The sequence below is a fragment of the Symphodus melops genome (genome assembly GCF_947650265.1).
Source record: "Symphodus melops genome assembly, chromosome: 16".
NCBI classification, from domain to species: Eukaryota; Metazoa; Chordata; class Actinopteri; order Labriformes; family Labridae; genus Symphodus; species Symphodus melops.
This window is the reverse complement of record NC_136706.1, coordinates 19,683,861-19,711,685: the sequence shown is the minus strand read 5'-3', so window position 1 is coordinate 19,711,685 and position 27,825 is coordinate 19,683,861. Positions and strand designations below refer to the sequence as shown.

The 27,825-nt window shown below is 43.4% G+C and overlaps 1 protein-coding gene across 1 annotated transcript; it reads left to right on the top strand.

Annotated features, from left to right (window-relative positions):
- Positions 1-32: 32 nt before the first annotated feature.
- On the top strand, positions 33-27,110 carry tprn (taperin). The gene is made up of 4 exons (XM_079364724.1): positions 33-2,399; positions 23,700-23,898; positions 24,703-24,827; positions 25,883-27,110. The coding sequence occupies exons 1-4, from the start codon at positions 240-242 to the stop codon at positions 25,943-25,945; spliced, it is 2,547 nt and encodes an 848-aa protein (XP_079220850.1). The 5' UTR covers positions 33-239; the 3' UTR covers positions 25,946-27,110.
- Positions 27,111-27,825: the final 715 nt, after the last annotated feature.

Genomic DNA, 27,825 nt, shown 5'->3' with positions numbered 1-27,825 from the left:
CGTGCCGCTGCGGAGGGGCGGGGCCGCGTTCAGGGACTGTGTGGACAGAAGGAGCCAGACAGAGAGGGAGAGGAGAGGAGAAAACAGAGACGGTGGGGATGTTTGTGAACGTGCGGTAGCCGCTGCTGCAGGTACTGTCAGATCCGGATACAGGTTTTATAGCCGCACCGGACCGCGGCGCACCGCCTCAGGGCCTTCCTCCCTCCTCCTCTTCATCCCGTCTAAACAACCCCTCTGAAATGTCTGGCGGAGGAGAGGTCCGCGTCCTGCGCCAAGAGGCCGGGCAAGAGAGCCCGAGGATGCCGGCCTGGAAGCGAGAGATCCTGGAGAGGAGGAAAGCGAAGGGCGGGGGGTCTGGGGGTGCCGGTTCCGCTGAGACCAGTCCCGGCGGTGCGGGCCCTCAGCGAGTTAACGGGGACTGCACGGGAAATGTGAACGGGAGCAGCGGCAGCGTACCCAAGGGTGACAGCGGAGCAGGCAGCGGGTCCGGGCGGAACTACACCATCACCACAGCCAGCCAGCATTACTCGAACAACAAAGAGCCTCGTCCGGCTGCCCCGGAGAGGACGTTTTCGAGGGAGGACGAGCGACATGAGAGTCTCGTGCTTCAGGAAAGCCTGGGCCCCCTGGAGGAGAACCCATTCATCAAGCTGGAGAAGGAGCGGAGGAGGCGACAGGACCGAGAAAACACCGGCCGTCCTGTGCAGCACATCCTGGAGCTGTACGGCAGTGTGCCCGGCATACGGACTATCCGCGCAGAGAACATCATCATCATAGAGTCAGACCCGGATTACTTTCCGGAAGCTGGAGGGTTAAAAACTGGGTCTCAATGGCAGCAAAACGGTGTCAGTAGTTATAGCTCTTTGAATGACCTCCTGGACCGGAGAGGGAGTGCTGTTACTGAGATAAGAGCCAAGGAAGTCGTCATTTATGACACCACGTTAAGCAAGAGCGAGGAGAACCTGAGCACCCTGGGCCGCCCTGATCATGACGTCTCCTCATACGAGACGGGTCAGGGTCAGGGCCAAGGCAGGGTGAGCCGGATGCTGCAGAAGTTCGACAGCAACTACGGGAAACTGCAGAAGAAGTCCCGCAGCACAGAGAACCTGCTTGACCTGGATTGTGGTTCCAGCAGCAGGCCAAGACTCTGGTCCAAGCAGCAGCCAGATCTGGTGCCAAAGCCCAGGCCCGGCCCATTGGTCAGCAGCTCGGGCAGCAGCCAGCCATCGTCGCCTGTCTTCCAGGGTTCCTGGTCTTCCAAACCAAAGCCACAGACTGCTGTCTCTGACCTGGGCAGCCCGAAGCGCTCTGCTGCGCCCCCTCAGTCTGTGTCTTCATTCAGACAGCGGTTTCAGGAGAGCGGAGGTCGTGGAACAGCTACCACCTCAAGAGATGAGCCAGACAGGGGGCAAACAAAGCCCACCAGGGAGAGAGATTGTGAGGGTGAAGACGTGCCACCCAAACCCAAGGTGCCATGCTCTCCGGAGACCCTTCATGCTCGTGCCGTGTCCCCCTCAAGCCCCCTCTCTAAAGTGTCACGCTCCGCACCTGACTTTGAGATCCGTCCATCACCAAAGCCAGACCTTTCCACCATCCCTGACGGGGACCTGCAGGCACGGGCCCTTGCAAACCTTCGTCTGCAGTCCCGAAACTCCTTCCAGGTGATCCCCAAGCGGCGCCCCAGCCCGACGCCGTCGAGCCCTGTCAGGTCTTCCCCTTCCCACAGAGGGACGGCGATGCCCACGCCAGGAGTGCCAAACTCCCACGCCCCCATGCCCACCGTGACGCCCTCAAAGAGGGTTGAGGATAAACTGAAGGAGGAGAAAGAGGTGGTGAGGCCAGCCAAGCCTGAACTGTCTCCTTCTGTTGCCACAAGTTCTGTTCCTCCTCCAGCCACGGAACCATTGTCTCCACCTCCTGCTCTGACCCCAGTGCCCTCCTCTCCACCAGCTCCGTCTTCGCCCCCATTTTCTCCTTCCTATTCGCCGGCTCCCTCAGACTCTCCCGTCCCGTCTCCCGTTCCTTCTACCCCGTCCCTCACGGTCACCGAACAGCTTCCCGTGGATCAGCTCCCAGTAACAAACATAGATGACATAGAGGTGGAGCCCCCACAGCGAGTCCCCGTCCCCAGCCCCATAGTGAACAGGAAAAAGGGCAACACCTTCACTGTGGTACCTAAACGTAGGCCGGAGCCCGAGGCTCAGCCAAGCTCCCCCGAGCCCCAGCAGGAAGCCTCCGCTGAGGGTCCACCGGGGTCCACGCCTCCACAGGCCCCCTACTCTCAGCTGGGGTCCCTGCTGAAAAAACGCTACCCTGCTGTGGAGGAGATTGAGGTGATCGGTGGGTACCTTTCCCTCGAGAAGTCCTGCCTCTCCAAGACCGGCTCCACAGGAAAGAAGGTGAGCGCAAAATCCAAACTCCCAATGAGTCGCTTTTTTTTTTTTTTTGACAGACTTTGCGAACAGCATGGTGCTAAAGGATGAGCTGATTGATTACTCAAACCATATGGCTAATTATCTTAAACTTTAGTCATTTATAAAACAAGAGGCCCTGAGAGCAGCTGGTTTTAACTTGTCAAATACAAACAAGCAACAACAAAAAAATCATCATTTCTCAACGTCTCTTTTAAAGATTTTGTGACATTGAGGAGACTAAATGATCGTCCTGAAATCTATAACACAAAAAAACAGATTCAGCAGAACGGAAATAATCCATTTTCTGCGGCTGGTTTGCAGCCCTTTTTGAAAATAAAAACAGACACTGGAGCGCACACTAAGTAGGGATATTATTTTGTGCTTAAAATCTTATGCGTAACATGTGCCAAATCTTCCCAGGGGGATCATTTCACTTCCCTCTGATCTAAATTTAGCACACACACACACAGGAAAGGCTTTGTTAGTGTTTTCTTTTTATGTTGTGCCTCTGCTGCTTTATTGTTCCTCTTTTTTTTTTAACCTGGTGCACTCCAGTCACCTGAGCTTCTCGGGTATTCAGGCTAATATTTCCACTCCTGGATAATCCTCCCAGTTATTTTCCTGTGCAGTGTTGTGAGTGAATGTGTCTGCTACTCATCCCCATCACTTGACCCGCTCTCGGGCCTGACGGATCCGGATTAAAAGCATGTGTTTACACAGCCACTTGGAACAGCACGCAGGGCTTTTCTCCTGTGGAATTGCCGTCCCACAAAGGCATGTTATTTGTCGCAGAGCGCATTATTGGGTTAGGTGGCCCTCCAAGCCTATTGACTGAACAATCTCATCAAGGCTGTATTCAATGCTCAGGATTTGGCTCGGGGATCAGGGCCAGCTCTGACCTGTCCTTAAGTCTCAGGAACATAATAATTACCTCAAACATTCATCTGCTCTGATGAAGGTTGTCAATATGTTTGACAGCTCCATACTTTTGATATCACATGTTTTAAAAAAACAATACAGCCTCTGTCATTTTAATAATCAATAAATGCTAAAGTACTGAAGCTTCAAAACAACGTCCGATCTTTTGTCGTATTTAACCAAAAGCTGCCACCAGCAATGAAAAGAGAGCGCAATATGTTTTTATGTGGACACATTTCTCACATATTTCACTGTTTCAAAGTCTGTTTTTCTTTGGTAATTTAAAACAAGAAGTTACCCAAGGACTCATGGTATCAAAAAAGGTTTCGACACTGGTATTAATCAAGACAACTTGCTAACGCTGGTTCTTAGATTAAAATGGAAAATTGGAAGTTTGTTCTGAGGGCATCGTAGTTATCTTACAATCCTAATCAGATATCTTGTTTTTTATTGGCCAAGGTCTTGATGCAAATAGCTTCTTCTTCTTTTCTTTTTTTTTTAAAATCTGTGTTGAGGATTAATTTGATATCAGAGAGGGTTTGTAATTAATTTGCTGGATGCCTCAGGCTGCTTTCACATTCTGCTCTGGAGTGTCACACATTATTTTTCAGCATGGCCGTGTTTATATCTCTCCTGACAGCAGCCCGTGGCGCTCATTTCTACTACTAAAGCTCCTGTGAGGAGTTACAGCTAGTTAGAAAACACACATTATTGAACACTGGTGCCTCTGTATGACCTACACGAGTAAAACAGCTCGACTGTTTGTATGCTAGTATTTGATATCTCCATCTGCTGCCATCGCCTCAGTGTCAGACTGTACAATTAAGAGCCTCTGTTTACATTTTCAGCAGCATAGATTCACACTGACAGCTGGATGAGACTTTCCATAGTAAAAATGTCCCTGTAATAGTCTTAGTAGTTTGAAGTACTACACTTATAGTAAGCGGTGGTTCAGATGCGTGTCGCGTAAGGCCGGGCATCAAATGTCACCCCTCACCCGTCTCGTTCGTCGAACTTTTAGGTTGCCTCAAGTTATGTCACCACACTTCCCTTTGTGATCTTCAGAGACCCACATAGCCTCTAAAGCCGAGTGTTTTGGCGGCGCTTCAGTGTGGGCAGTAGCTCAGCCGTAGACTTTGGCCTGTAGTCCATTTTCCTTGACCTGCTCTGCTGTAATCATCTGCTCTCCAACTCTAAATCCAACCAGTCTTTTACAATCAGGGCAAGAAACTCAGGTGACTCGTGATTCTGTCGAGTGGAAAGATTGACCGACTGATCCCCAGACTGTCAGCTCGCAGCTATTTGACATTTTGTTCTTTGCAGGGCTTGCTGTTGTTGCATCATGGGAGATTGGTTGCAGACAATCTCCCATGATGCACTGTAGTACAACATACACAATATCATTACATTCTACCAGATTCATTTTGAGGTTGAATAATTACAAATAAACACATTTCTAATGTTTCCTTTAGGAATACACTGATATATGTCACCAAATAATCTTTTGAAATATTAAGTATTGCAATACTTAATTAAGTTTTTACATTTTTTATTTCATTGATTTGAGTTGTCTCTTATTCATATAGATTTCTAATCACTATACAGGTTCAGGTGACCTTCTTGTATTTGACAACATACAGAGACAAAAAAAAACTTGAATAAAAAATGATTTGGCTTACAAATATAAGTATTTAGAGAAGCATTGTTAGGCATTGAGACAAAACTATCAGTCATTGATCGAGTCGGCACATAGAGCTTTATCAAAAACATATGAACTGATGTGTTTTATTTCACACAGCTTACTGAACAGTAAACGTCCCCCTCAATACCAACATGCTGTTTATAACTCAAAGAGCTATCCTTCACAAACACTGGATCTATGGAAACATCTGATCTGACTCATGATCAAGTAAATGTTTCACTACAGCATGCTCAATGCAAGAGAAGTTCATCTCAGCTCAAATACTCTCACGATATGTTTGTGTGTCAGCTCTAATAGCAGACAGAGATCCTATGGAAGCATGTCTTATTGCATAGTTTCCTTTTTACTATGAATCAGTTGACTGTCAAATGTGTGCTTTAAAAAGACTACATGGGCAGTGTGAATTTGTTGGAAGTGACAGACAAAAATGAGACTCACTGGGTTTGGGGCTCCAGATTTAATTAAAAAAAAAAAAAAGAAACACCCACTTGATCTTGAACTTTCTCTCAAAGTTTCACCGTTTCTCTGTTCTTTCTAAAATGCCTACCAGCTGTTAAAGAAAGAGTTCAAGTTGAAGGAGAAGCTTTATACTAGAAACAAGTTTTAAAGATGAGGTTTTTTTCTTTCTTTCTGCATGCTTGTAAAGTCATCGGTAAATAAAAGACTGAGATATCGTTCATGTTGTTAGCGGGTGAGCTTGCATGGAAAGAAAACATGTGCAGGGTGATAACCCCTCAACTTTTTATTTCCTTTATTTTGTGAAGACAGCATTCGCTATGGTTGTGGTAATAATGTTTGCAGGTTTGAATACAAAGTGATTACTGCTAATAGAAACATGTCCACAATGAGCGTCAGACTCACTTTACCCAGCAGCCCTTTCATTTTGCACCACGGCTTTAGATGGAGGTATGTTGATGTCTTCAGCAGATTATTCCTCGTATTTCCTTGTAAATGTGCGTCTCAGTTTTGGTATCAACTTGAGGGTTGCTCTGTGAGTCTGAGTGACGCTCGCCTGCAGAACATGGCGATATAATGACAGATCTTTGGGCTGCTGGCTTTTGTGAGTAAGGCTGACCCAGGAAACCTAGCTGAATGAGTGCGTTCTTTTTGTGCTCATGTGCATGTAGACCAGCAGTGACCGTGGCCATGAGACGTGAACACATCCTGTCCTTTGTCCTCGTAAACCGAACACTTTCTCCCTTTTGTTGTGTGTCTGCTCTTCTTGGTCATCATCAAGGCACAGATTTTTTTTGTTCCTCTTTTCTCTTCTGGGCAGGGCTGTGTAGGCAATTACAAAAGCATCGGGGCTCGGCCTGGCCTGTATAATTTGTGTGGAATTTTTTGTTCAGTGCCGCTTCTATGCGAGAGCAGCCTGCGAGAACGGCCTCGGCTCAGCATTCTGGGTCTGGGATCGGGGTTTTTTTTTTTTCAGCACTTTATTTTCCCCCTACAAACCCAAACCATTTTATGAGGAACTTGGCTGGAAAAGAATGTTCCTGTACGTCAGGACTTGAGAACTTTACCGAAACACATCATTAACTCTTCCTTTAAATTTTCCAAAAACGCGTCACTCTTTCTACACTTTCTTGCTGCCTGCTCTGATTTTTAAAGCTACGTGAAAGCTGAATTGTGGACCTCATCCAGAGCAATCTCCTGTGCCCTTATCGCTCCACAAGCACCACTCTGCTTTGTGTGTTTTCCCCCTCTTCTACCCACAGTGCACTGCTTTATTCTCGTGCGGTGATGGTTAATAAGGTCTGTCCTCTTGCTTCCAGCTTCCTGTGATCTCCTTCTCTGCATTGAGGAAGGAATTGTGGAAGTGCTATGTAGGTCAAGTGCAGCTTCTTGTACCGCATCACTCTTTCATTTGCATAAAATCGACTTGGTCTTTCAAGTGAAATACACAGAGCAGGATTGACACGGTTTTCACTTGCGGTTTGATTGGACAGGACTGTCTTGACTTCGCCCAGGCAGAATTGATGGCTAGATTTGTTTCCTCCCGACGGACAACGCCACTCTTTGTGGAAGAGGGACACAGCTGGCAACAAGACACCGAAGAAGGCAGAGTGGTTTGTTTTTGAGGTCTCTGCTGGTCTCTGTGATGGCTCATAATGGGAAAAGGAAGACGGACCCATGTGTTTGTCAGCAAAAGAGGAAGAGAGGTCGAAGCTTTGTGTGCTTACCCACATTTGTAGTCATTTCTGTACATACGTACAGAGTGTAAATCACAGCACATTGAAGTTTCTTTAAGACCATTCTGTCAAGGTTATTTTGGATCTTGGACTCTTAATCAGCAAAATTTATATTGACCTTCAACTAGCATAAACAAACCAACTAATCATGTAATGATGCTTTGCTTTCACTCAAAAATGTGCCGAACTGGCTCCAGACAACAACTTTTCAGCTCATATGCTGACACCTCCCATCATGGGAAAATGATGGCTTCATGTTTTATAGCCATAATTGAAAATGAAAGACTGAAAAAGAAATCTATTAGGAGACTGAGCCGCAGATGATGCTAACATTAGCTGGCATGTACTGCTCTTGAAAAGCATTAAAACTGATGGTTAAGTTCTCCATAAAGGAAAGACACAGCCATGTTGTCCCAGCTGTTTTCATCAAGTCTTGTGAAGCATTCTGCCCACCACTTTCAGCTGAATGGTGCACCGCGGTGTGTTGGGGGTGTTCTGCGATAAAAATGAGCATTAGATAGATGGAATAGCTTGTGCAGCCTGAGGAAATGCTTTTTTTGCACTTCTGGATTTATGGGTTCATTTGTCATCACTTGAGATTCCACGGAGAACAGATGATGCAGGAAGAAAGGCTCCAAAACTGACCGATGATTGAGTGAGGAGTCGAGTACAGTGACTCCATGTTTTCTCCTCTTGTTTTGTCTGAAATGAGTCAGAACCTAAAGCTATGGTCGAATGAAATATAACGCATGTCTGAAAGTAGACATTGGTGCAGTCTATTGTTGCAACAGAAAAGTCCAAAACAAGCCTCTTCTTAGTTAATAACCTTTGATGATAAAACAACAACAGACATAACGGCACCTCAGCTGGACTTCTCCCCCTCTGCTCAAACCATATCAATGTTTTTGCAGCGTTGGATCATCCGTCATGTAAGAAAGTGAAGGACGCAGTCTGTGTTTTTTTTTTTCCCCCTCATAGTTAAATGTCATGCAGCATGTAGCATGTTGAAAATACCCAAACTGAAATGGTTAAAAAGCTCCGTGTAACACAGGAAGGCCACTGAAAGGGCACACTCCTACATTTACATTGTGCGCCTGGCCTACAGGTGTGAAAGTCCATTGTGTTTAATTATTTACCACCAGGCAGACATTCCCCATCTCTCCTCCCTTACACTTCCTGAACACTTTACCGCCCCACCTCCTTCACTTTTACAAAAAGACTATTTTCTTTTTGAAGTAACAGCCAGCTGCTCACTATCCTGAGTGTTTTTTTAAGCAGTGGGTTTGTATGAGGTCGAGTATATGAGACAGGAGAAATGTTCAAATGCCAAAGTCTATTTGGATCTTGAAAGGGTTCACTTTGTTTTGGGCTCTCCACTCCAGAGTGCTTTTTAACCTGCTAAATGCTCCACAGGGTACGCAAGCTAATGCTAACTTGGCTTGTCTGACATTTGGTGCTACGCATACCGTGCACAATGTTTCTTAAAGCTTTTTTCAGTCATTTAACCCATCTGTAAAATAAAATATGAATTAGTCTGTCATCAGAGGAACGTGTGACTCTCAAGCAAAAGTCTAAATTTATAATTGCAAGGACTTTACAAGGTGGTTTGATGAAGTGAGAGGCCGTGACCACAGTTCAGAAAAGAGTGCTTTCATTCATTTCCTGTCTCTGCATTAGAACAGGAAATGACCCTTTTAAAAACCTTTCAGCACGTCTGTTGTATGAGTTTTAACCCCGATTGTGATTGAGTTTTTTTACCCCTCAGTCACTAAAAGTAAATACTAATATTATTTCCCAGCCACACTAAAATGGCATTTTGTTAGTCTGACAGCTTTTGCTAAAGCTTTTATTGCATGTTCAAACATCAGTTTGTTGTGTGGTGAAGTGACAAAGAAAACTTCTGCAGTAAAGGATGTTACATGATGATGCTGTCCTTGAGTCAAAAATCCCTCCTGTATCTGGCAGGCTGTCACCTGAGTCAGAGGTCCTAGCTTTGCTTGTCTTATTGATATCACTCATGGTGCAAATATGGTTTCCATGTGGGCGCTGTGGCTGCAGCATTTGAACAAACGCACAGTTTCTCACAAACATGCAGGACTGCATTAAACACCCACATATAGAAACACACACTCGCAGGTTTCCTCCTCAGCCCTCGGGCACATGTGCAACCATACAAAGTCGGTGTAATTAAAATTCAGCCAGCAAAGCCCCACTATCATAGTCATGTTTAATTCAGTGTGTGTGTGTGTGTGTGTGTGTGTGTGTGTGTGTGCGTTGAAAGTGCATGAGTAAGAAGATGAAGAGACTAAAAGCAGAGGACGCTAGCAGACGGGGCTTTTTGAAAGTTTATAAAAAGAAACAGAGTGGGCGAGTGAAAAAAAAAAAGCAGTTAGAAGCCACTGTTTTATTTCAGCGTTGTGTTTCTTTTCTACCACGAGCTTCTTTCGGTCTTCTATTTGTTTGGTCGAATTACAATTAAAAAAACTGTAGCAAAAAGCCACCAAGCTGCGTTGATGGAGAAGAGGTCTACTTTCTTTCGTTATAAATGTAAAACACTATCAGAAATCAGGGGCTATATATGCTGCTTTTTGTGCATGATGTAAATTTCATTCAAATGCTCTCTCTCTCTCTCTCTCTCTCTCTCTCTCTCTGTGGAGGCCGTGTGCACCTGAAGGTCTGCCGTCGTGTGAAAACATTCAGGGCCTCCATATTTTGTTTACCTGATCAGAAGCTGTTTATTTTTTCCTGCCACGCTCGTCTCTGTCTGACTGCCCGTCTCTACCTCTGCTCTCCCGTTTCCTTCTGTCACATATCCATGGCGCCTGTCGCCGGGGCAACACGAGCTGCGGCCATTCTATCCTGTCATTAGAATTCCAGGATAAGGGCACACACTCTTCTCTCTCTCTCACACACACACACACACACACACACACACACACACACCTTGTTACATCAGTGTTGGATGTTGTAGATGTAGGTGGTTGTTATGAGGGGAGCTTTGGACCACATGAAACACAATATTGTCTTATAAAGATGTTTGAATGAGTTTTCCCGATGAGCACGTTCTGTAATCAGCAGAGCTAAATCAGAGTCTGAGTGGGTGGAGACCCACAGCTCAGCGCTGTGATGTTGAAGGGAGGACTGGTTTGTTTTCGTGAGTGCAAGCCAAGGTCATTTATTTCAGTACAGGGTTGTAAAGCGCTCGCAACATGTTGCTGTTTGCATTCATTCACATATTTCTTAATCATGTTTTTGGTATCTTTATACCTACAGTATATCCAAAGTGGTGTGTTGTCTCAACGTAGTCTGCAGCTATGTACAAAGCTTTGAGACGCTGAACTTTTCCTGAAGACAGCTTATCTCTGTCTGGAGCACGGTGGTGTTCTGAGGTCGTCATGCTAAGCTACTAGCATGGCTAAAGAACTTGACCTTTATATATCGTTATTGTACAAAATAAACTAGCTATAGCTGCCTGACACAGTTTATAAATGTCCTCAAATATATTTCAAGCATTGTTATTTGTTGACTGATTCCAATGCTTGCTAACATTATGTAGCACATTATGTTTGATCACATAGTTGCTTTCAATGATGAGAGAGTAATCTGTTTACATTTATCTGCTAAACTTTTCATGATGGATTCATGCTAGCTTAGCAAGCACAATCAAAACACGGGACACTGGGCGCTAAGATTATTCAGAAATATCCTCTCAAGCTGCAGCAGTGTCTTTAGAGTCAAACGGGAAGACAAACTGTGAGACACATTGGTTTTAACACCGAGTCAGATCAACAAGTTTCTAATTCTTGACAAAACCAGCCTGACTAGCTTAACATGCTGCTATCAAATGGGTATTTCCCCACACACTTACATTATGAAAAGTTGTGTTATAGGTTATATTGTACAAGTGAAGCATTACATTTTTGTATTCATGTCTTGTTGTTTCATAACTCAAGTCAATATAAATAAAGTTTAGACTCAACAAAAAAAACACATTTCAAAAACAAATTGAACTATTTTATTTAATCAGACTATTTTTTAGAGATAATGGAAAAACTCAAACAATGGCCTTATCTCCGCCCCCAAATCCGACTGACCGTTTCACCTTTCACTGCCGGCTGAAGAGGAAGTCACCCTTTGGACTGTGTGAACGTGGAGGGGCTGACAAAGGGAGACACTGATGATCCACGTTGAGCTTGTTGACCAATAAGATCCATGTAATGACCTCTGAAGATGCTGGACATCCCACAGAGCGCTGAGAGGAATAACAATTGGATGGTCACCGCTAAACCATGGTGTCATCGTGCAAAAGTTAAGCAACTAAAGTGGTGAGAAAAAAAGGGCAAAAAATGTTTCACATGAAGAGTTTGGGATCAAATGTTAATGTGCCAGAGAGAAAAGCCTTCCTCCTAATGCATCAACTCCTTCCCCCTTTGTCCTGATGATGACTTCTCAAACACACTCGCACATCTACACACACTAAAAGCTCCCACAATAGCAGTGGTTTCGATCTCCACCCTGCTGGTGTCACTTTTCATATTCAGTGTGTTCAGCTTTATAAGTGTAAGCCAGCCTGTTCTTATCAGCGCTCAGATGGGACATCATTTAAAATGGCTCCGCAGCTCTGAGGCCCATCTATTCAGGGTCCTGTTGATACAAACAACTTTTCAAGTGTTTGTACTCCACCTTTGAGTCCTTATCTGTCAGATAATCCAACCCTGATAGAACAGGAAGACTCGGGCTTGGCTACAAGGAGAGCAAACTATTACAGCAGTGACTCACGCTCTGGAGACATGGCGGTGTAAACATGGCGGTGATTTTCACATTTTGTGTGCGTGTGACAGCCACCTACTCATTTCTACCGTCAGTGTTAAGATATTTGAATATTGATGGTTGTAGTAGCACTTGAAGCGTTTCCACGTAAAAGCCTGACCTGATGAATGCTCCTATATGATGATGATGAATCTCCTCTTGAGAACATTTGTTACATAGAAACAGCTGTGCAGTTCCTCAGAGCATGCAGGCTTCTGCAGTGAAGGAGGCCGTGCAGAAAGCAAACAGCGTCACTGGAACCCTTTTTTACTCACAATAAATCCCTGTTGTTGTTGTTGTTGTTGTTTTAGCAATATGCATCTTATTGAGTTCAGAAACTGCACTATTAAGACCTCAGATGGTTCAAAATCTGAGACAAAAAAAAATACAATCAAAACAAAAGTTTTTAAAAAGTGCCTCATCGACTATCCAACGCTTTTTTTTCCTGCCTGATAAACATTTACGATCCACTGAAAAGAGATCCACGTCCGACTTCTGAGGATATCCAGCAACAATTTTCTTCGGCAGTAAAGCTGTGAGTGAAATTCTGAAAATAAATGTACGTAACAATAAAGTTCTGCTCATTTTTTTCCATTTGAAGAAGCGTGGCGGCATGAACGTGAGACCATAACTGAGCTAATCAGTTTATTATTAGACAAAGTTAGACCGATATTTTTTATACTATTTACTCCTTTGTGAAGTTTTTTTTTTACCAGCAGATATCAGGATGAAAAATATGACGAGAACTGTCACAACACCGACACTACAGCAGGAACATCTCAGCGTACTGCCTGAGGAGTGTTCAGCAGGTGTCACAGTGATAACACTGCTCCGCTCTTTTACTGAATGCTGGCTCATTGATAGCCTAAAGCGGTGATATGTAGGTGCGAGCTGGAATCCCTGCGACCCACACTTTATTTCGGAGTAAGCTCATCGACGGATATGTGCTGCCAAGGTGTGTCTCCTTGGCAGCAGGGTGCTGTGTGCACTCACTAAATGACTCATAATGACTTTGAATGTGCTCACAGGAATGCCGCACCATCAGTTAATGATTTTTTTAACTTAAGATCATTACCAACAAACATCACTTCTTTCTTCACATGTACAATAAGAGAGAGGGTTTGTGTTTTCTACTGAAGTTTGTGTGTGCTTTTCAGAATAAAAGCTCATTCTTAGTGGGATCTGTAACCCCATTTTACAAGAATACAAATCATGAAACATTCTTTAAAAGTGTCTAATGTAGGCCTTAAGTTACATATTTGTGTTTTGGGGGATTTTATGGTGCATGTAGTCATTTTCCCCTTGAATTGAACAGATCTCTTTCTCTCCCCCGGGCTTTATTTAAGTTTCGAGACGAAGCAGCTTCCACATGGAAAACCAATTTGCTCTATTCTCCATGTTTCTGTGCGGCATCAGCACTCGAGTCAGAGAGCCTTTGGTGCTCGGTGCGGTGTGTTTGAATATTGTGTTACAGCGTTCAGGGAGCTCTGAAACACACAGGGACTTTCTTCATCATAACCTCCTTTTCTTAAATGTGTCACTCCTGGCTGTGTCTCGTACAGCTGTGATTTCTCGTCGGAAAAGGGCGGCAGCAGTGTTGAAGGTTAGCGTTGACATACGGTGAACTTGAAGTGCAGCCCTTCGAGGCGACGTGTCGACGTTCAAAACAGCAGGAGGAGCCTCTGGGCTGCGACTCTCCCGCTTCATGAAAAGCAGCACGCTCGGCTCAGATTGGTTAATCTGCTGATGACGTGTCAGCAGCCTCACACCTTGAAATGATTGAATAGTCTTTCTAACTGTTCTGCTTCTTTGTTGCCGTCAACAGGTCCATATTGTTATGAAAACCTGTTAGCTGAAGCTATCTAAATGGACAAATTCCAAAACGTTTTCTACCATCTGCACACGTCAAAGTAAAGCCCCATTTTCACTGTTGTGATTTAAACAGCCCTTTGTTTGAACTGCTTCTATAAAACGAAGGACGCTAAAAAACAGATCGAATTAAGGCAGTCTATTTTGAAATCTTCCAGGTCTGATCATTGGTGAAGCTTTGGTCACTTTGTTTCCATTAGTGATGCCCTCTGTCTTTCACTTTGGTAATCCTCATTTCGCAGCACAGTGGAGAAGTGCGCCACATGCTTTGTGTGAGTACATGCAGGCTTTATTATCCCTGTCTCCAGGAGCCAATGCAGCTGCAGCTCAACTCCTCAGTCGGTTCATTGTGGTGCTGTGCTAATATTATCTGCCCGGCTGGAGATTAGCTCTAATCAGGCGCCTGCTCTTCTCCTTCGAGCACACCTTTAGTCCTGTTAGAGGACTCTGACAGGCCATGTGAGGTACAGCTTCTGCAGAAAATTGCATTTTCAAGGGAGACCTCAGGTGCTACTCTTAAATGGATGTGAGCAGGTGTGTACCTGGAACCAGCAGGACTTTAGACCCCACACCTGCTGTCACCACCCTCCAGTGAGATGAAACACACATAGTTAGATACACAACATGCACATGATGAACTCACACGTGCTGCTGTACCCTCAGCTCTGCGATAGAGCGTCGAAGCGCCAGTGTTACTCAGCAGCTTTGATTTTAACCAGATCAGCACTGGCAATGAAATCACCCTGTGTGTTTGTGTGTGTGTTTGTGTGTGTGTGTGTGTGTGTGTGTGTGATAGAGAGAGACAGAGAGAGAGAGTGTGTGTGTGTGTCTATTCAGTAGGAACCAATTTTCACCAAATGAGGACACGCTATGCTGGGTGGCCTGGAAAAAATGCCTGGCAAAGCTCCCATCTCGCACCATTGGCCGAGGCACAATCATGAAGACATAATCTAATCTGCCGACTCTCTTCTCTCTCGCTCCTCTCCCTCGCTTCTTCCTTTGTCCGTCTTCCTCACGCCCCGTCGTGCCTCATGAACCAACATAGAAACAAGAAGAGGACAGAGCTGATGAAAGTTGAATGAAAAGAACTTGTGGAATATATTTCTGCAGAAATATTGTTTGGACGTGTTGGGTCTCTTCCCCCCTCTGATGTCTGAAGTCGAGTTGTGTTGAAGCTTCAACAGCTTCACGCTCAGCAGGAAACCACTGTCTTTTCATTTTCTATTCAGCTTCAAAACCAATTTTCTTTTCTTTCTTTTTTTTTTTTTTTTTTTTACAGCAAACAAACCCCCTCAGAGCTGAAGTGACAACACTAACTTCTTGAACTGTTTGATTGTGTCCTAAGGGTTTTCTTTAATTCATCTCTCCATGTCCGTCACTTCCCTTTAACCCTTCTGTATATTAAAGACCTAAGACCCTCATACATCTTTATGATAAAGCATGCATGCATGCATAACAGGCATCTTAAAACAAGTGCAAATACTGCAAACACATATAAAAAGGAAACATGAAAGAAACATGACAGACAAAAACAGTTGTGTGTGCTATAAATAAATGTGCAGAATATGAAAACCAAACAATGCACTAGACACTTATTGTTTGGTTTTGTTTACATAATAAAAAATGTAAAAACAACAGAGGCGTCTGCTTGTTGAAAGCAATGTTGAATCAAAGTTTTCAGCTGTGGTTTGAAAATGAGCTCAGCGGCAGATTTTGAGATTTTGTGAGATGGTTCCATTTGGGATAACTGTCTGCAGTAACTTCAGTTTATGACACTCAGACAGAAGGAAACAAAGGACAGAAACACAACACTTCAAAGTCAAACGAAAACAAGGAGACGTTAGGTGACATCAGTAATCATCATCATTTATCCTTCATATTCTACGTCTTACTCTGAACATGTCTTAGTATTGAATGTCTGTGAAGTTTTATAGACGATAGAGAGGACACCGGAGACATCCCTCATGTTAAATAAGAGTCATGATGATGTTGAGATCAGTACAATATGATTCAAAGGGCTCGTCAATTAATTAAACATGAATGGAAAACGACATTCAGAACCTTTAACCAACGTAATCTCACTCATGTTGATTATTTAAATTACTTTCTGGGCGGAGTCACGTGACGACACGTCCAATCCGCAACATGGAAACATTGTCCATCATTTGGACACATTTTGTCTTAAGAGAAGACGTCTCCGAATGAAAAGAAGTCAAAAGTCTGTTTGCAAGAAATACAAGTGCATTAGGTTCAGAGAAGTTCATTCCTTTCATACTAAAATGTGTCCTCTTCATTTCAAGTGATGCTTTTTCAGTTCAAAGTATTCAGTAAATAATCACATATGCACTCTTCCATATTTACTGTAGAGAGCACGTTAGTGAACTATGAGAGCAGGAAACAAAATCAAGGTACAATGTTCCATTGATCAAGCTGTTGATTTGAGGTCATAGGTTACACAAACACTTATGTGATATGTGAGATATGATTCAGTTTTACAAGCAGTTGTGCACAGAGCAGAATACTTAGTGCCGAGGTTTGAAGATGATCAGAGCGGCTCAGTGTCTGTTCAGATGTGTTGTTCATTCTGACAGAAACACCTCGTGTATCTTTCTTTGAGCAGCGGGGCTGCATCACTCTGTTGCTCTTTAGATTGTGTCGCACGTTGTGACATTGTGCAGGACTGTAAGCTTAGTCTGGACTACCAGCTCAAGCTGCAGGTCCACAACAGACCCAGCTTTCTTCATCCGTCGATTCAGCCTGCAGGCTTCCTTTGGCGGGACGCCTGAGCCCCGGCGCTCGGCGGCAAAGAAGCCGGTGCTCACAACAACAGGCTGATGGAACATGTTGGACCTTTGCTGCAGACAATCAAGTTGCATCTGAAGAGAAAAACTTCCCATCAGCTCACTGAACAAGAGCAGACTAAGCATGGGCCTTTTTCGCAAACATATGCACACACATACTGTGCTGCACAGTCAGTTCTGGACGAATAAAAAACAAAAACCAGTGGAGTTGATCATTTGTTGGTGGTCCTGTCAAAGCTGCAGCTTCCTGCCTGAGCATCCTGCGGTGAATGAGAAAGACGAAAAAGCCTGAGTGCGGCTTCCTCTGGCCCGACCCACAGCCCGAGGACAGAAGACGAATCACTTCTGCCTCCGCGATGCAGGCTTTTACCAGAGAGATGAAAAGGAGCCACAACTGAAGCTCACATATGAGCTGCAGCGGTCTGGGAGATGTCCCCTCGAAGTGGGTTTATTGCTACAGAGCGAGAGCTAAAGTCAGAGAGAGAGAGAGAGAGAGAGAGCAGTGATGGAGACATTACAGAGAAGTATCATCTCCCCACAGTCTCATGACAGAGGTGACCACACACAGAAAAAGAAACGTGAAAGACAGTGAAAGAGGAAGCCAGCCCAGCAGCTAGCCTGATTTATTGATAGACTATTTTGGCATCCAGAGACTTCCTCTAAGACCGGATGCCAGTTAAGCCAGGAAACACTTTTTGTTGTGTAAGATCTCACACAGGAACCAAATAAGGCTAAAAATAAGATTGAGGGCTGTTGTATCGTGTCAGAGAGCCTGTATCTGTTGAATCAGGAGCTGGGGTGTTTTCGTGCTTTTATTATGACTAATTATCACTGTCGCCTGGCCTTCAGCAGGAAGTGATAAGAGAAAAGACATTTTTGTTGAGTAGTAACTCCAGAGTTCTGTCTGCCTTGAAGCGTATTGTTACTTCTTTTAGTTTTTATCAGTGTGAGAGTTCGTCTCATTATCTCAAACATGCGGCGTTGAGAGCTGAATGTAAGGAATGTCAAACCCATATATTTTAGATCAATTATTTCAGCATCTTGATTATCTGCCAAATGTATTTCTGTATAACTGAGCTTGAAACTTTAACAAACTTCAGGAAGGAATGTATGAAAGCTGAACAATGTGACCTTGTGGGGTGGAAACACAGACGTAGTAGCTACAAACGCCGTGAGAGAGAGAGAGAGAGAGAGAGAGAGTGCAGGATTACATGCATTCAAACCCACAGTGACATTCTGATCATTCTTAAACTGGATCCTTCTTTAACTTGGTTTCAGGTCTGAATGACTAATGATTGTTAAACGCTTTTGGAAGAGCTCCACAGATTTGCTTCAGCCGGCTGCTAAAGAAACGGAGTGTAATGCCTGCAGCGTAATCCTTATACGTGCAAATTAACCCCGATCTTAAAGGTGCACTTTGGAGATGTGCAAGTGACGTTTGTAAGTTGGAGAAGTCAAACAAATTGATGCTATCTTTTGTGAGCTAAATACACAAAATGTATTCAAAGATAAAAATGGGTCCCAAAGCTACCAGGAGAGTCAACAATAAACTGTGTCTGTGAAAAGATTCTGGTGGCTGTAAAGAGGCCTTTTGAATTCTATGCTGTGGTTCGAGAGAAGCATGTAGCCCTTAAAGAATGAATCACATTCCTCCCACTGCCTCGTATCATACCATGTGGTATCGAATCACATCATATAGGATCCTATCATTCTGTCATCTTATCACACTGTATCGCATCCTTGGTATCTTGTTGCATCACATTATGTTGTATCGTACTGTATGGTATCACATCATATCACACCCTATAATAATAACAATAATATTAATAATAATACATTTTATTTGAGGGCGCCTATCAAGAAACCCAAGGACACCTTACATGCAAGGTAAGGTGTTGCATGGTGTCACATCGTATCATGTACCATCGAACTGTATCGCATCCTATCGTGTCCTATAGTTCAACCTCATCGTCAGCTGTAACGCCATGTGAAACAACAATCCATCCAGGTCCAGGTAGACGAGGAAGTCCCACGTTATCCAAGTCGAAAACACTGTTTTGAGTTCTGGTGTCTATAAACTGAGCAGTGCAGCAGCTGTATGTGTGTGTGTGCGTGTGTGCGTGCGTGCGTGCGTGCGTGCGTGCGTGCGTGCGTGTGTGTGTGTGTGTGTGGATCCTTCCTGTAAAGATGTGAAACAAGTTGAGAACAACCCTCGGCTGTCATTGGTGAAATGAAAGCAGATTAACTTGATGAGGCACATTTTCATGCAGGTCTGGAGGGTCAAACCTTGATCAGCATCACTCATTGATACTAAAGGCAATAAATATGGCCCAGGTTTGGAAATACTGGAGTTCTCCTTTAACGTGTAATTGGATGAAAGGTTGCTGTTGAAGTCTTGTAATGAGTTCACCGAGTTCACGGGCAGATCTGTGACTTCTGCACTCTGCCGCCTGACACGCCCACCAGCTGGATCCGCCTGCTCACTGATGTCAGTCAACACCTTTTAAATCAATCAATCAATCAATCTTTATTGCTATTGTGTCAGTTAATAACGGGTGTTATCTCGAGACGCATTACAAAAGATCATATAGGTGAATAAACAGGCAGGATTCCTCGACTTCCTGTTGTCCAGGACGGCGATGGTTGAGAGAAGACAGTCCGATGGTGGGGAGGCTGGGCCTTGGGCGATGGTTGAGGGAAGACATGTCTGACCTTGGCCTGGCTTCTGCTGCCGGGACAAGGACTACTGGACTTATTAAATCATCATAAGACCATTAGAAAGGTGGTCCAGTATAATCTACAGTATCACAGGTCCCATAGATCCTGATCTGTAGATCTCAATAGATCCATAGTCATCCCATGGAGCATGGTCATTACTCCTGAGACTGTGTACCTTTGTCCTGAATCTATAGATCCTTTGCCCTTAATATGAAGACAAGCATGTTTGATTGGCTTGTGTTTAATTGTGCTAAATCATCATGAGCCGTCACATGACTTTCTGTTTATTGTCTGTCATGAAAGAAAAGACCTGTTAACCCTTTACAGGGCACTCATTGAAATACAAATTGGCAAAGTTACCATATTTGGTTCAAATGTCACAATAGCAGGATCAGTGTCGTAGGGTGAGCTCTTCTGATTGGCTGAGTGAGGATCACATGCTTCTCGACCTAACTGAGGTGCAGAAGGCTGGCCATATGTAATGTTTGTGGAAATTACCAAAAATAGTCACTTGCCCTACAAAGGGTTAAACTTGTATGCGCCTGGTATTAGGTTGCAGAAGCTTTGGAAGAACTTGATGGTGTCTGTGAAAGTGAAGAAACAAAAACAGTGGTGCACAACAAGCAAATTCAGAAGAAAAAAAAAAGCATCTAAACTGTGACTGTGGTGGCAGGGAACAGAGCGTAACATATTCATAAAGGATCAGTAAAGAGCAGGGTCTTTTGAAATGGAGGTTAAGTGTGACTGGAGTGGCCGCTGGCTCGCCGCCTTGTGATGGAGATTACTGCAGATTTAGATCACGGCCCGCAGAGTGGATGGAGCCAGGTACAGTATGTAAAGAGCAGTCAGCTGACAGACAAACCTGCGCTTATGTGTTTGTGTGTTTTTTAGCCTGTCGTCTCCATGGCAACTCAGGAGAAGATAATAAAGCCTTTTGAGTGTGCAGCACCTACATGTGGTCAGCATACTTGAAAAGAGATGTTTTAGATTGATGGATATTTTTCCATTGTTATTTTCATGTCATGTAAAAAGGCCCGACCCTCGCAGGTTTGTAAGACGCCAAAAGAGCAGGTGCTGTGGTTTCATGTTTCATTGTATTTTCATTTGATTGATAAATGACATGATCTGAACAAAACTGCATTTTTTTGCTAAGCTTTGAACTTAAAATGATTCCCTGAAGCTCTTCAGTCTTTTTTTTTTTTTTCAATTTGATGTCTGAGCTTTTTCTGCCTTTATTCCAGAGACAGTACAGTGGACGCTGTCAGAAATCAGGGAGAGAGAAAAGAGAAGGATAGTCAGGATCTGAACCTGGGCTGACTGCAAAGATCGACCGCAGCGACACACACACACACACACACACACACACACACACACACACACACACTAACCATGACACCACTGACGTCCCGTCATTCAGTCATTTTAATCATGTATCTTTTTCTGTTGTGATAGAAAATAAAAACCTCTAAATCAGCCTTATGCTGAAGAAGTGTCACGTTAACACGCAGGTTGTCCAGCTAATGCTAATCTTCCTTAAAGTGAATTTAGAGGTCATACAGATCTTTGTCTTCTTTTTGGATCTTTTTTTCGTACGAATCAATTTAAAGATAATTTTCCTCTTTGCATCAGAAACATTTTACTGAACATCACAAAGGAGCTGCTTTATACGTTTGTTGTGTTATTCACTTATTAAATAGTCATTGACACATAATTACATGATAAATAAAATCCATACAAATTGAACAGAATAAAGTGAACAAAAACTCCTCCAATGAACTCTAAACAGAGGAAGCAAGCGTGCAGCATTTAGGGGCTGACATGTTGCAGCTCACTAGTTTATCTGTTTCTGTGACGCATGTTCAAACTGTTAGCAGAACGCTGCCACGCAAGGAAAACAACAAGCCTACTGTGTCATGCAATAAAAAGTCAGCTGTTTCATTCAGCTGTTATATCAAGATCATTTGAATAATTACAATATACAAATTCTTCTTGTTAAAACGTGGACGTTGTCATCATAGCGTGTCGTTTTCATGCTACATTTACACGGTCACGATGTGTCAGGTGATGATTGAATCAGCCCGTACGGATCTGCAGGATGTTTATGTGTCAGTATTATATTTATGGTACTGGTCAGCAGAAGGCGTCATGCAAACATCGTGCCAGAGACTGACGCATTACGTTTCATGATTTACTATAGAACTGGAGGAGGGATGGAGCGATTCACTCAACTCACGATTTATTCAACAAAATGAGACTGAAAGAAAATCTGAGATGAATGAAAAAGATTCCTTGAATTTTTTTTTTGAATGAAAACACGAATGCACTTCATAATCTCTTTGGCCCTTACACTCATTACATTTGGGTGAGCAGGTTTGCAGCCCCGCTCACCCAAATGAGTGTAAGTGTACGGTTTGGCCTCCAGGACGACGCCTGCTTGTTACAACCAACCGCCTCTGCTCTTCGGCTGCTGACGCTCGCCATATTTCTGCAAATCGTTTTTCAGAGTACCGATGTGAATGTTGACGCCTTTAAATCGATTTATAGCTGCCTCATGATTAACCTTTACATCCCTAAACTTGGGTTGCCTTAACAGTATCCTTTTAAGACGACAACAAGAGCCTTTTGTGACAACATGATGAGTCTGTTTTTAGTCATATCTGAAAACACTCTTTGCATGACCGTAAAGCTTTCCCTTTATTACATGATACTCATCCTTTCTTCTCTTTTTTCTGGTTTGGCATCAATTCACTTTCATCAAATTCACTTTGAATTAAAAAAAAAACAAGATGACTGCCTCAGTTACTGATCACAGAACTTCCCGTTGCGATTTCTCCTTTGAGAATAAAACTCAGTGAGTGTCTGACAGCTAAAACCCCTCAAATCTCTGACGGCAGAGTTGCCACTCTTGTTGGATTACATGGTGCAACAAAGTGCAAGGGCTCATCTCACCCACTCCATCTAAGTTTGCAGAGCACTGAAGCGTGTTACCAAACAGACATGTCTTGCAGCGGACGCTCTGAGACAATCAATCACAGGCCCCCCCCCCCGAGCTCCTGCGAGGCCGCCACCTGGCCCACTTAGAGGACACACAAAGTACAGTACATGACGCTGCAGACAGGCCTCGACAAACTGCAGCTGGCTCTCCAACCATCCCAATTAAAAGCTCTGCTGAATAAGTTATGAGGTAGCTGGTTCACTAAACTGGCATAACTGCAGAGTTAGCGGAGAGCGGAGACACGTGAGCAGTAATTACAGAGCAATAAGGAAGGTAAACCAGTTACTGTTTACCCTGCTCGTAAACCTCTGCAGTCTCTTTGGAGAGTCTGAGCTTTGAGATGTAAAGATGTCCGAGACATTTAAACCTTGGCTGATGCTTGTAAAGTTTGGCTTCTCTACCTCGCTCTTCAGCGAGTAAACAGTCCACAGCGGGGGCTTGTTTCCTCTGTAAACACGTGGCTGCTGAACAAAGAGCAGGTCTGCAGAGACGGGACAAGTGTCTGCTTTTCAGGGACCAGGACCCTTTCTAAATAAAGGGCAGAGTTACATGAAGTGAGTTTAGACTCGCTATATGTATTTTTCTGTTACTTACAGTATTAATTTGAAGGATTTGAAGATAAAATAAAAATATATTATGGCGGCAGCAGCAGTGGCTAGTGCATCTTTTAGGTTTGAAGAGATGTCTTTCATGGGAAATTGGTTTCTCACTTTCAGAGCCAGACTGATATTAAACCAAAAAAATATTAACCAATGATCACGGACTATGACAGAAAATACCAGTATCAGTTTTATGGTTCTCAGTATGAGCTGATATGAGTTTTTTTCCATGAACATAATGCAATAAAAAGTGCAGGAAGTGATTAAGAAATAGTGTGAGCGCACTCTTTGGTTTACAATCCTCTCACGCTGTCTACGTCCCATACAGCAGAGCATCACAGCTGAGCAACAGTCAGTGTGTCTAAAGATGTGAGGTCATCATGAATACCTGTGCAAAGTTATATTGATTCATTAAACAAATGGAAACACATGGCAAAGCTCAGTCTTTTTTCTGTCTTTCAAAACTGGACCCAAACACAATGTACTGGTACTGATGTTAGCTCTTTCATGCTGCCAGTGAAATACATAAGCAGGAGAAGACAACATCATCATCATGTATTAATGACTAAGTAGAAGAAGAAAAACTGTAGCAGGAGAGTAAAAAAAGTAACCAAATAGTTGAATAACTTGAACACGAGAAGAGCTGACTGCTTACTCTAATTGTGCTCCGTTTCTTTTGCAGCTAAAGATCTCCTTCAACGAGTCCAGTCTGAAGAGTACGTACGAGTATCCGTCAGAGACCAGCTGGGACAGCGGAGAGGAGGACGAGGGGGAGAGACAAGACGGGAAGGTGGCGGATGAACAGCCAAGCATGGTGGGACGCATCCACATCCCTCGACCCAGTTTCGCCAACTCTCCAACACACCTGAATAACAGCAACGGTAAGATCATGTGACGATCCACCTTCGTCCCATCATGGGTCATTTATAGCTGAACTACTTATTTTTTGCGATGTGATTCACTTTATCACATAGTGGCAGAAAATAATCTTTGCTTAAAGACTAACGACATTAAAACATTCACGGCAATTAAATTCACATCAAATCATCAGAACGTACCAGAAGTTCAGTAGAAAGGTAAAAGAACTTTAAAAAGTAGTGTTTTTTCTGGCCTGGTTTAAAATGCGTATTGCAGCAGGAATAAACATGTTTAAGTTGAGTCTTTTAGCATCAGAGTTCAGCCATGGTTCATCTTTCACTCTTTTTCAGGACAATCAATACGAGGACAGAAAGCTGCTGTTTTCCCTTCTTAAAGCGAGATTTACTTACTGGCTGTTTGGAGGAACATGTATTCAATGGACTCTTCTTCAAAAAGGAATTTTTACATAAAATTCAGCGAATACAAACAGGAACACAAGAAGGCGTCATAAATAAACGAGGAAGGTTGCAGAACATTAGATATGACGACAGAGACCCCTACTGGGCAAACTGTGAAGTAACATTCACAAAATGTGAGGAGAAGGAGATATGTCTAATTCTGACTTCAGCAGCAACAGCTACTTTTATTCAATAAATCTGATAAATGATGAACTGACGTCTTATTTCACAAAAATAGCGGAGCTTAAATACTGACACTTAATTACATAAGATATCAAAATGTGAAAAAAAAACTAAGGTTAAACAGGAACAATACTCAGAGGAATAAATGTATTGTACATTTTATTGATGTCTCTTTATTGTCTGCAGACCTCGCCAGTTACGTCCCCAAGCACTCTGTGGACTTTAACACATGGCAGGAGCAGAAACATGAAGAGAGTGTTTACCAGGAAGAAAACACCGCTCAACAGACGGAGATAACAGAGGAGGTTATGGTGAGAAACAGACTTTAACCTCTGTACTGTCTCTGTATGGGTGCACTAAGTACTATCATTTGACGAGATCAGTTTTTGACTTCCTGCACGGGTTTAGAAAAAAAGGTGAGAGTGCCACAGTAGAGCAGCAATAGATGGTTCAGAGTTACAGACCTTTTTATACTCAATAGGATCGTCTCAGGAACTTTCCATATATGATAGTTTGTTGACTCAAAAGTTCCTTGATAAGCGGGTGGCCTCAAATGTCTCATTTAGTCCAGACAACATTCAAGCGCCTGTATAAGGGCAAGTCACAGTCCCGCACAACATTTCAAAATTGAGATTATTTGATTACTATTTTTTTCCCAGTAACAGCAGCACCATTTGGAGAGAAAACAGATGTCTCTGTCTGGTTGTGATTTTCAGAGAACAGACCTTGTTTTCTGACATTGAATTTATATTTAATATAATAAAAAGCAGTTAATTCAATGTATTTGGTAACATAACAATAGCAGCAGGAAACTATTTTTCTTAAAGGTCAAGATTTGACCTTTGTGATGTCACAAAGGGCAGTAACCCCTCCCCCAGGTGGGTGAGACTCCCACAGCTAGGGGTTTGTTCCCTCTGCGTCTGCCTTCACACTGTAAACAATAGGACATGGAGCGAGAAAGCATGAGCCAGCCAAGCCTGACCAGAGAGGGGGCGTGGTCAGACACAGCTCATTTACATTTAAAGATACAGACACAGAAACAGCCTGTTCGGAGCAGGGCTGAAATAGAGGGGTTTATAGGCGTGATCGAAGACAGGATCAGTGTGTATTTAGAACAGGACACATCACACACATGTTTTGAGGAGCTCTGAGAATTATTTAAACTGGTTGTAAAGGAGTTTAATATGTGACCTTTAAATGCAAATGTGACTACAATTTAAGAAGACAATTCCAAATATTCATACATTTTAATAGTAGAATGTCTAAAACTCAAGTATCAATGTGTGGGAGTGTGATGCCAAAAGAAACAAACTTTCAGTGTGCTGATTAAAGCATTATAAACGTTGTGTGTGTCTTTTCTCCTCAGCTCACACCGGCAGACAGCTCCTCCCTGTCAGACTACAGCAGCGAGCCTGCGCTTTACTTCTGATTTACTTCAAATCATTCAAACCAATCAGCTGTACAGTAGCATCTTACCTGTGGGACCAGACTGCAGACAGAGTCCAGCTTGGTCTATCACACCTGGACCTGAACTGCCTTCAGCTCTACACTCCAGCCGCCACTAAGCACACCATCCTGATCAGACAGGACATACAAAGTGTTTTTTGTTCATTTTTGGCTGATTACCTGCCACAGTACCGCTGCACGCCACATTATCAACTGCTTATCAGTACAGAGCAGCTTTTTGTCAGGTGGCTTGCGTGTGTGAATCCCACTTTGTTCCTGATCTGACCCAAAAGCAGCTGGACTGTCTTTCCCCTGAAATCCTGGACAGTTGATCTGTCAGCCCCTATTCCTTCCCTCCTCATCCTCACGCACAAAATATCTGGCAGAAAATTGAAGCGATTGTCAAAATCCATGGGAGACGTCTGTTTTCCTCTCCACACTCTGGAAGAAGTGCGTCACATCTCCACAATTATTGCAGGATGCTGACAAGTCAAGGAGGAACAGAGGAACAGAAAGCCGACAGTGCCCATGTATGCTTAATGCCACGGTGACAGAGCTCAGTGTTATCATGGAAACGTCTCCAAAGACGATGGATGTTGAGGAAGTATCCGCCTGTGTAGATCGCTGGCAGACTGAGAAACAGAAACAAAAAGAAATGGTTAAAGGGTGCCACAATTGTAGTTTTTGTCTGTTGTTGTTTTTGTATCTGCATGTTTGTTTCTCTTTTACTGTAAAGCTTCTGTATGCCTTTTAGTTTTAGTATGTTTTCTGGCAAATGATGCTGTATTGAAGCTGCTGGACGTTTCGTAGGAAAGTCTTGATGGCAAGCAAACTTCAACTCCTCCCCTTATTTGTGACAGGGGGGCCGGAAATATGCAGCCTGGGGAAGATGATCCGTCAATCAGCTGAGGCTCTGATCTTTGATTGAAAGCTTGAAAAAAGTGACCTTGGCCAACAACGTCTGTATGTCCGTATTGCTGTTAACATCATACTGTAGAATGTTTCTGTAAAATCTCTATCAAGATATCTGTGTCACGTCACGTTTATCACATCAACTGTATGTAAGAAGTGGACGTAACAAGCATGGCATCACCCATCGGTTTATTAACTAAAACTTTGAAGTCTTGAGTTTGGCACTTGGCACGTCCATGTAGAGTTTCTTTAGGCCACAAGTGGCCATGTTTGATCAAGAGGCTGGAGCTTGAGGGGGTTGGCAAACGTTAACTTATTCAAACGACAGGTTGACACTTCAGAACTGCAGTTGTTTTGTTTTTGCACTCTTTGTATCAGCTCATTTTTCCAAACTGGTGGTTGCTGCTCCACATTCACCTGTCGCTCCAAATTGCCACGTCCTTCCTTTTCTAGAATTTCATACATAAAGATAATTACCTGGGTCAGTTATATGTTGATTATCTTGAATGAGGAAATGAGCTTCAGAGGAAAAACCCTTTTTTTATTACAGGCTCTAAACATCTTTTTATCTGTGGTAAAGTTTGGCGTTTTGACATTGAGCCGTTTGCTGACAGACTCGACCTTTAAACTTGCCCCATGTGGACATTCAAGGAACTGCAGGAGCTTCCCCTTTTCAGCCCTATAGTTTGCTGCTTGATTGCTCCGCCTCTATCTCTGCCACTAGAATGACATAGCAGCAACTAGTCAAGCACAGGTAATCATTGAAGAAGAAATAGGGTTTGGTTCTTGTACACATTGACTTGTATTGGCAACACATGGAGCTGCCCCCTTCTGGCCATTAGAGAACATGTAAGTGTTAGATCCTTCCCATAAGCTCCTCTTGTGAAACGAAAAGGCTACATCCACTTCTTATATGCAGCATATGGATTTATCAAAAGCTGTTAAACCTTT

Excerpts from the sequence above, each read along its gene's own strand:
- tprn (XM_079364724.1), top strand. The coding sequence starts at position 240 with ATGTCTGGCGGAGGAGAGGTCCGCGTCCTGCGCCAAGAGGCCGGGCAA. Across the intron at positions 2,400-23,699 it reads CCGGCTCCACAGGAAAGAAG|CTAAAGATCTCCTTCAACGA; the intron begins GTGAGCGCAAAA and ends TTTCTTTTGCAG. Across the intron at positions 23,899-24,702 it reads ACACCTGAATAACAGCAACG|ACCTCGCCAGTTACGTCCCC; the intron begins GTAAGATCATGT and ends TATTGTCTGCAG.